Source organism: Salvelinus sp. IW2-2015, linkage group LG8, assembly GCF_002910315.2.
Source record: "Salvelinus sp. IW2-2015 linkage group LG8, ASM291031v2, whole genome shotgun sequence".
In the NCBI taxonomy this organism is placed as follows: domain Eukaryota; kingdom Metazoa; phylum Chordata; class Actinopteri; order Salmoniformes; family Salmonidae; genus Salvelinus; species Salvelinus sp. IW2-2015.
In genome coordinates, this window is record NC_036848.1 from 4012730 (window position 1) to 4022588 (window position 9859).

The following is a 9859-nucleotide window of genomic DNA, read 5'->3' on the forward strand; positions in this document are numbered from 1 at the left end:
CTCCTCTCCAGTCGTGTGCGTAGCAACGTGGACGGTCGTTACCTGATGGATGGAGTCCCCTTCAGCTGCTGTAACCCCGGCTCCCCTCGGCCCTGTCTCCAGAACCACCTGACTGACAACGCTGCTCACTACAACTATGAGCACCAGAGTGAGGAGCTGAACCTGTATATCCGCGGCTGCAGACAGGCGCTGGTCGACTACTACATGGGCCTCATGAACACCATCGGCCCCGGGATTCTGTCGGTCATCTCCCTGCAGGTATACACATGCACAAACACAGACAAAATATGAACATTGACTCTTGCCCTGTAGTGTGGTGATAGTAGTTTTCAGTGGTGATTTTGTTACCATCAACCTCTGCCCCTGTGATAAATATACATTTTGTAACCACGGCTTTGAGTTTAACCTTGACCCCTGTGACATCATCTCCACAGATGTCAGTGTTGGTGAGTCTGCGGTACCTGCAGACGTCTCTGGACGGTGTGGATCCGGAGAACCCTGAAGCTGACAGCGAGGGCTACATCCTGGCGAAGGGGGTGAAAGAAACCATGATGGACGTCAAGAACACCATGTTCAACCTGCTCCAGTTCGGACAGGTAGTGTACTACAGTACCCACAATGCTCTGTGAAACATACCAGGGGTGTGTTCAGGGACGTGGAACGCTCTAAACGTTGCAGATAGAAGGAGAATGAATAGAGCTGACCTTTTTAAAACGCAAATACACTACTGTGCTAGACAATTCTCAGCAACAAAAGAGTTATTCAAATGAAGATCCTACATCTGTATATGTTCAACACAAAACATTTATATCTTAACAGTCTGTAACAATACATCCTCATGATCAGACCCTGGTTTAGCATGATGTACCACAGTACCCACAATGCCTTGTGTAATAGATTTGAAGATAACCTAATGGTGTCCTGTCTCCTTATCAATACAGGTGGAAGCAGGTGATGAGGCAGAAGCAGGGGATGACGGTGAGAAGGCAGCCACGTCCAGCTAGATGAAATATAATATATAACCATATATGGGTTTGAGAYAGGAAGGGAGGCTTCTTAGTTCTGTGACCTCATTGTGGTCTAGCCTGTGACCAGGCTAATGGTGGGCTAGCTAGAGCTCTGTGTTTGGCTTTGACACAGGCACTGAACTTTTTGGCTTGATTTATACTGCAACAATGTACGAGCACTAAAATACATAAGGAATCTTATCTTATCATGCTCTGCACAGACAAGACAAGATCTAACAATGCAGAGGCTTTTTAACCTGACAGAATTTGGAATGATAATCTTTGAGTCAAGAACAAAACATGAAAGTCAAGAAGACACTGGAAGGCACCGAAGAACACACACATTCACAACAGAATTCACACACACATTTTATAAATACTCAAAAAGAATACTCACATACTCGTACACAAGTAAATGAAAACACACACACTTTGAAGTACACTAATGTTCTGATGATCTTTGATTCAGATCTGACTAAATCTAAAGCACACAGTTAACGTAATAATACAAAGACTCACCCTGTGTGAAGAAGGCCTACAGTCAATTGAATACTGAAATGGCTATAGAGTTTGTTAACGCACTGCTAAGTAACGTGTCAAGATGATGTGAAGTTGGCATCAGGCATTTAATATATTAAAGTTAGTTGCTTTTAATGGATTTGCGGAGTTGAGTCCTTTTGTACTAGATAGATAGATAGACATACAACTGAGTTGGGTTGTTTCAGTTCACCCAGGGGTATAGGAGGATGTGTGTGTAATGACAACGTGATGCTAGTGATACTGTAGGTCAGTATGGAGCTGAGTGACTGTACAATGTAATCTGGGTTGCTAGGTATACTCTGACAAATCTCATAACACCTTCGTAATCCAAACATAGCTAATCCATAGACTACTGTTACAGCAGTTCTCTGCACAGCAACATTAACACTGGAGATGGAGTAAAAACATACCTTAACAATGGACAGAGTTTGGAGAAAGTTCACTTCGAAGTGCGATCATGTAAAAAGTTGTAATTACATTTTTCATTATGTTTTGACCAACAACAACACATGTTGGGCGCATTATTAACGCACATATAGCCAACATATTTTTTTTAAATGTATTTGCTGTTTATTTTGTTCCTTTGTCAAATGGTTCATACACTGTGTTTTACGACAATGTTTACAACATGTCATCCTTTGATAAGTAGAACGTTCATGGATAGTAGCCTACCGACTTTTACACAATATTTCCACCAGGGTTCGCCATTTCATTACACTTGAAAGCGCATCGAACCCCTGTCCTAATGAATTTACCATTTCGAGGCCTACTATTGTACTTGAAATTGGTTACAGTATACCTTGATCAATCTTGATGCATAGGCTACAAGCAGCTGAATAAGTGAATTGTAATAGAAACATTGTAACAAAGGTCTAGGCAAGATAACACAGAGTGCGCACAAAGTAGTCTTACATTTTCTTAACATCTAAATCCACCTACTCATTTGTATTTTAGAGGCTTTGTTTTATGGAAAAATACTCACTGGTAAAGGTGGTGATGACTACGCCGAGTGAGCGTTTAGAAATTCCGGTGTGGTTTTGCAATGTGCTCACCACCAGACTAGTATTCTGCCAGCAGCACAAATTACGTCACGTTTGTATGGTAATGAAGAACGCTTCAAAAATAAACACACGCATTTCAAAACATTGCAATCTAGATAACTAATTCAAAACATACTGAATTTTAATAAATTTACACTTTTATTGTGCCAACAAGAAAAGGCAATAATTAATTTATGGGAAAAATAATAATAATATGGGTTTAATTACTATTATTTTGGGACCAACAATGTTGACACTGGTATGTTGAGAATATTGGGCTGTAGAGAGATATTTTCTACCTGCCTCAGCTAAAGGGGGTGTAAAATACTCAGTAGGGTCTCTACTAACCAAATATGTATAGTTTTGGGAGGGGACTGGGTTGTACATTAAAACAAACTAAAAACGGTTAGTGGACACCAAATGGAGTATTTTCCACCCCACTTTAGCTGAGACGAATTGAAAAGATCTCTACAAGCCTATATGTATCCCATGCACAGGCTAATACAGTGTATTGCATTGGGAGCTATGGAGAGGGTGGAGAACGAAGTGTTGCTGAATATGTACGACACAGTCCCCCTGAAAAACGAACCATTTGGTTAGTAAAGACCCTACTGAGTATTTCACACCCCAGTTTATGAGACAGGTAGTACAGGTTTTCTCTACAACCCAATAAGTATCCTGTACAGTTTACTGTACGCAGGTGAATGGAGTGGGTAAGCTGGAGTAAGGAGTCACCAGCATGCTATATTAAACCCGTTGCCCAGCATAAGAGACCAATTAAAGTTTTGCAGACTTATTGAGTAATTCCAATAACATACAGTGAATTCGGAAAGTATTAAGACCCCTTGACTTTTTCCACATTTTGTTACCTTACAGCCTTATTCTATAATTGATTCAATTGTTTTTCCCCCTCACCAATCTACACACAATATCTCATAATGACAAAGCAAAAAAAGGTTTAGAAATGTTTGCTAATTTATTTAAAAAAAGTAAAACTGAAATATCACATTTACATAAGTTTTCAGACCCTTTACTCAGTACTTTGTTTAAGCACCTTTTGCAGCGATTACAGCCTCGAGTCTTCTTGGGTATGACGCTACAAGCTTGGCACACCTGTATTGGGGAGTTTCTCCCATTCTTCTCTGCAGATCCTCTCAAGCTCTGTCAGGTTGGATGGGGAGTGTTGCTGCACAGCTATTTCAGGTCTCTCCAGAGATGTTAGATCAGGTTCAAGTCCGGGATCTGGCTGGGCCACTCAAGGACATTCAGAGACTTATCCTGAAGCCACTCCTGCGTTGTCTTGGCTGTGTGCTTAGGGTCATTTCCCTGTTGGAAGGTGAACCTTCGCCCCCAGTCTGAGGGCCTGAATGCTCTGGAGCAGGTTTTCCTCAAGGATCTCTCTGTACTTTGCTCCGTTCATCTTTGCCTCGATCCTGACTAGTCTCTGCCGCTGAAAAACATCCCCACCTCATGATGCTGCCACCACCATGCTTCACCGTAGGGATGGTGCCAGGTTTCATCCAGATGTGACGCTCGGCATTAAGGAAAATAGTTCAATCTTGGTTTCATCAGACCAGAGAATCTTGTTTCTCATGGTCTGAGAGTCTTTTAGGTGCCTTTTGGCAAACTCCAAGCGGGCTGTCATGTGCCTTTTACGGAGGAGTGGCTTCAGTCTGGCCACTCTACCATAAAGGCCTGATTGGTGGAGTGCTGTAGAGATGGTTGTCCTTCTGGAAGGTTCTCCCATCTCCACAGAGGAACTCTAGAGCTCTGTCAGAGTGACCATCGGGTTTTTGGTCACCTCCCTGACCAAGGCCCTTCTCAGCCGATTACTCAGTTTGTCCAGGCGGCCAGCTCTAGAAAGAGTCTTGGTGGTTCCAAACTTCTTCCATTTAAGAATGATGGAGCCCACTGTGTTCTTGGGGACCTTCAATGCTGAAGACATTTTTTGGTACTCTTCCCCAGATCTGTGCCTTGACACAATCCTGTCCCAGACCTCTATGGAAAATTGCTTTAACTTTATGGCTTGGTTTTTGCTCTGACATGCTCTGTCAACTGTGGGACCTTATATAGACAGGTGTGTGCCTTTCCAAATCATGTCCAATCAATTTAATTAACCACAGGTGGATTCCAATCAAGTTGTAGAAACATCTCAAGGATGATCAATGGAAACAGGATGCACCTGAGCTCAATTTTGAGTCTCATAGCAAAGGGTCTGAATACTTATGTATTCTGTTTTTGCTTTGTCATTATGGGGTATTGTGTGTAGATTGCTGAGGAATTTTTTTGGGGATCCATTTTAGAATAAGGCTGTAACGTAACAAAATGTTGAAAAAGTCAAGAGGGGCTGAATAATTCCCAAAGCACTGTATATTTGTAATTTATTGAAAGTATATTCATTTAAATATAGCCTATGCATACCACTATTTGTGTAAACTTTCAAAATAAATTCTGTCAGAAATAATACAATTTAAAAATGGGAAAATGTCAAATTATCTATATATTTTTTAAAAGGTGGTTGCAGTGCTGTGAAAAAACGTTCTATGGCACTAGATATTCCCAAAGTTTAGCATGTCTTTGCAGGGTGACTCTTATTTTTWAAAATAAATATGCAATCGTGCCAGTTTTAATGTCCTGCTGCTAGGAGAACGGTAATCACCACCAGCACTAACTGCAAAAGTGAGATAGAGGAAGAAAGAGGAGAAGAGGGGAACAGAAATGTCAAACCACTTGATTTAACGCAAGATGGATTCTCTTTTTCACTTTTTAGTAAAATTGCTTTAATGTAGGATATATTTTATTTATATTTTTATAGAAGTTGGTAAATTCTTTATGCGACACCATGGACACCATGGACACCATGGACATAATGGCATTTCTAGAAGAATTCATGGAAAGTGCATTGGTGACTTGGGTATGTTTGTAAGCTTATTTAAATCACTTTAAGATTCTACAGTAGTAGGCCTAGATATACATGATGATGAATAGTCTTTAATAAAACATAAAAACACAGCCTATTGCTGTTGTTTTGCTTTTATGGAGTATCAACACATTCAAATCCTGTACATAAAATCCACATGAGATTATGCCATTTTATGAATCATTTATTGCTCTTTATTTACAGGAGTTATAACAAACATGATTGAGTTGAACTTGAATCAGATGCAAATGCTTGTCAACACGTTTGTCACATGAAAAGGACAGCAAACAACACTTAGTTCTCTAACTTCTCCTTTTCACAGCTTCCTCTACCCTGGGTCTTAGAATTTCTCTTGTTATTTTTCCTTATAGCTGTCACTTCCTCTACCCTGGCTCTTAGAATGTCTCTTGTTATTTTTCCTTATAGCTGTCACTTCCTCTACCCTGGCTCTTAGAATGTCTCTTGTGTTTTTCCTTATAACTTGTCACTTCCTATACCCCTGCTCTTAGAATGTCTCTTGTTATTTTTCCTTATAGCTGTCACTTCTCTACCCTGGCTCTTAGAATGTCTCTTGTTATTTTTTCCTTATAGCTGTCACTTCTCTATACCTGGCTCTTAAGAATGTCTCTTGTTGTTTTTCCTTATAAGCTGTCACTTCCTATACCCTGGCTCTTAGAATGATCTTTGTTAATTTTTTCCTTATAGCTGTCACTTCCTATACCCTGGCTCTTAAAATGTCTCTTGTTGTTTATCCGTATAGCAGTCACTTCCTATTCCCTTTCCTGTTTTTTTTCTCAGTAAAATATGACCATCTCTGCTTTCATTGATCTACACTACAGATTCTAGATAACAGTTTTCTCTGTTAGCAGCGAAACCCCCTTATTTATTTTATTGAACCTTTATTTAACTAGGCAAGTCAGTTAAGAACAAATTCTTATTTAGAATGACGGCCTACCCCGGCCAAACCCTAATCCGGCATGGTTCACATTGAAAGGTAATTTAAGATTGAGCCAATGTATGCAGCGTATACTGTGAATGCAGTATCCGCGATTGCGGGAACATGCCCTTAATTGTCCATCGCGCTATAAAGTGGATCTTCAGCTCTACGGATTGAATTGAGCTCTTAATAGGATCCACCCTCCCTCAGGTACAGCTCTTTGATGGTGTAGTGGACAGGGAGGACAACGTCATGCTCTACAACCAGTACATGGACGTGAACTACAAGTCCCAGAATTCCCATGACCGCTACCTGAGGCTGACCAATGGGATCTTTCTCAACGAGGTCATGAGGATCATGTAAGTTCACACCTTTGCAGAGGCTTCAAATGTTATGGCTAAAGGAATGTGTACTGAAGGATTCAATTAAATACATTTATTTTTACTTTCCCGATCAAAGGTATTATAGCTGGTGAAATACTGGGTTGCAGGTGAGCCCTCACCTCTCTGCCAAGAGGTGCCTTTCACCTCCGTCTGTCTGTCTGTCTGTCTGTCATTCCCAGAGACCCCAACCCCAAGCTAGAGCATTTGTACCGCAGTGGAAGAGACGAACAGATTCTCCGAGTCCAGAACTTCTCCATCCTCAACCGACACCTCAGGGCCTTCTACCAGGTATTGGTGTTTGTGTTGTGTTTGATACACAATCATGTCTTAGTCAGAGCAGTTTACTGTACAAGGTCCAGACTTAAGCCGAGGGAGACATCCAGTCAAATCTCTCTGAGGAATTAACTCAAGTCCGATACAATGCATTAAACACACAAAAACATGAGTCTTCGCTGTTTCAGTTCCTGCTTTTTTATAAGTCATTCAAACCCTCTGAACAGTTGCTCATCATGGGAGGGACACCAGTGAGTTTCAAGGAATATTCAGGGAATATTCAGAAATATTTTCGATACAATTTATTGATAGGACTGTTTGTCAGGACAACAATTCCGTCATGTCTGGTGGTCCTACAATGTAATTTTATTTCTTGTGGTTTCACTTTTGGCTTTGTATTGTGGAACCTTAAATCACCATCAGCATGTGGTCACTCTACAGCATAATGTCTCTCTACCAGTGCTTGTGTCTGAGAACCAACTATAGCCATTGTGCTACGTAGAACAGACGTGAACAAGTAGCCCTACTTTCCCCACTAACGTCGTCTGTGTTTGTATTTTAATCTGAACTGGCCAACAGGATGCTAGTGGAAGGTTTTGTAATTTCAATGTTGATTTGAGTATCAACTGCAATGTGGTTAGGGAAATTACAATCAATCAATATTTGTATCCCTTCAAGCTCTCTCTTTGCTCAAACCCCTGTGATTTTGTCAATAGGATGATCTACAGCAGCTGATTCTGATGCCTCTTCCAAACACTGCCATTTTGGGGCAAGACCCCCTAACAGGTAAAAAGAGCCAGTTAAAAGTACAGTATCTCTGATTGGCCTTCTATGTTGTCTATGAGAGTGTGATGGGAACAAGATAGTCATACGAGCTGTAACTTGCAGAGGCAGCAGTGGAGGAGTTGAGGAGATTGCTACTGCTTTTACTGGGATGTGCGATACAGGTGATATCTCTCTCTCTCTCTCTCTCTCTCTCTCTCTCTCTCTCTCTCTCTCTCTCTCTCTCTCTCTCTCTCTCTCTCTAGAGAGAGATACAGTGTGTGGTGTATAGGTGGAGATACCTTCAGTAGTGTCTCTGTGTACTAAACAGTGTGTGGTGTATAGGTGGAGATACCTTCAGTAGTGTCTCTCTGTGTAATAACAGTGTGTTGGTGTATAGGTGGAATACCTTCAGTTGTGTGCGAGTGACTTCCAGGCTGCGTAGTCTATGAGTGCACTCTGTAGCTCTTGTCTGCAGACTGCTCGGCTCTGCCTGCACGGTCACGAGAACAGTCCAGCTCGTCACGCAACGCTCGCATTCCCCGCACCTCACCCTGAAGACTGCGCTTTGCCCAACACACACAAGATGGAGGTGAGTTCAGAGGAGGACAAAGTAGTGTAAAGTTCCGGTACAGTTACTGGTAGTGCTGCTACAGAAAATCTGACTCTTTTCTGAAGTTTCTTCAACTGCTCCTCCATAGTTTGAACTTCCTGCTTGTAATCCAATAGTTGATCTCCTTTGTCTTCCCTATAGAAACAGATGTCATTATTTCAATAGTATTATGCTACTAAACTACAGAGACCTCTTACAAAATAGTCCTCTTCCAATTTAACAAACTTTAACACACTTCCTAGAAATGGATGACAGTTACCAGACATCTCTCAAGAAAAGTCTTCTCCAACTTAAAACCTTTTGGATGCACGCAAGGACATGAACGTCTCACACACAAGCATACACACACACGTCTTACAGTTCTTGTTTGAGGCATCGTAGTTTGGCCCTGCTGTCTGCTAGCTGGACAGCCAGACTCGGGGCGCTCCTCAGTGTGACCCCTGGGGGCGCATGAGAGACTCAGCCTGCTGAACCTCGCTCGTCCAACCACACTCTGCTATCCTCTGAGGGAGGGGGGGGGGGGGGGGGGGGGGGGGGGGGGTGGGACAGCAAGAGGTGACAGGTAGGTGATGAAATCAGGACCAGGTTCTGTGTGAATCTGTGAGTGAAGAACCTTAGAGCTTTTTAAAATCAAGTTTGACACAGTGACGCTTTTCGCTTCCTCTATAAGAGGCTGAATGGCTGAATGGCCTGGTTTTGTAATTAAATTCCTCTTCTGTTGTTCTGGACATTATTTGTGAGTATGTGTGTGTACCTCCAGGTGTGTGTCTCTCTGTGCCAGCAGGCCTTGGATCTGTCTGGCCATGGAGCAAAAGCACCTGTAGCTCCACCTCCTCAGCCCTCCCAGCTCTTCCCACTGCAGCGGCAGCACCGCTCTGGGGTCCTGGGTCACCTGGCAGGAACAACAGTTTCTTACCTCTCTATGGTAATAAGGTATTTGACTGAGCATTCCAGGACAAAATGGCTTGACTTGTGGTGAACGTTATGGTGGATTATGGGTAGATGAGTAGGGAACTGAACCGACCTCCTGGATACAGTTGGCAATGACAGTTTGAGTCTCGAGTCCAGCGACTGGATTTGCTGTATGAATGTTCCTTCCTCTCAAAACTGTTGAGACCAACAATGAAGTAGTCAGTAAGGTTGGTAAAGTTACAATTGCAGTGTGTGTGTGTTGGTGTGTGTGTTGTGTGTGTGTGTGTGTGTGTGGTGTGTGTGGTGTGTGTGTGTGTGTGTGTGTGTGGTGTGTGTGTGTGTGTGTGTGTGTGTGTGTGTGTGGTGGTGTTGTGTGTGTGGTGTGTGTGTGTGTTGTGTGTGTGTGTGTGTGTGTGTGTGTGTGTGTGTGTGTTGGTTGTGGTGTGGGTGCCTGTGAGCCTAAAGTCTGTCT

At 42.3% G+C, this 9859-nt stretch overlaps 2 protein-coding genes and 1 long non-coding RNA gene across 3 annotated transcripts; 2 read left to right on the forward strand and 1 right to left on the reverse strand.

Annotated features, from left to right (window-relative positions):
* The first annotated feature begins 8 nt into the window (after positions 1-8).
* Positions 9-1400, forward strand: LOC111966983 (RDS/peripherin-like protein xRDS35). The gene is made up of 3 exons (XM_023991901.2): positions 9-258; positions 435-596; positions 942-1400. Exons 1-3 carry the CDS (start codon positions 46-48, stop codon positions 1002-1004), a joined length of 438 nt encoding a protein of 145 aa, XP_023847669.2. The 5' UTR covers positions 9-45; the 3' UTR covers positions 1005-1400.
* A 3868-nt stretch (positions 1401-5268) lies between these two features.
* On the forward strand, positions 5269-8307 carry LOC111967095 (protein Daple-like). Its single transcript, XM_023991986.2, has 6 exons — positions 5269-5501; positions 6655-6803; positions 7007-7115; positions 7817-7886; positions 7989-8047; positions 8263-8307. Exons 1-6 carry the CDS (start codon positions 5430-5432, stop codon positions 8305-8307), a joined length of 504 nt encoding a protein of 167 aa, XP_023847754.1. The 5' UTR covers positions 5269-5429.
* A 40-nt stretch (positions 8308-8347) lies between these two features.
* On the reverse strand, positions 8348-9282 carry LOC139028074 (uncharacterized). The gene is made up of 3 exons (XR_011480248.1): positions 9230-9282; positions 8834-8978; positions 8348-8610 (listed from the first exon to the last, which is right to left on the reverse strand). It is a non-coding gene; the product is annotated as an uncharacterized lncRNA (long non-coding RNA).
* Positions 9283-9859: the final 577 nt, after the last annotated feature.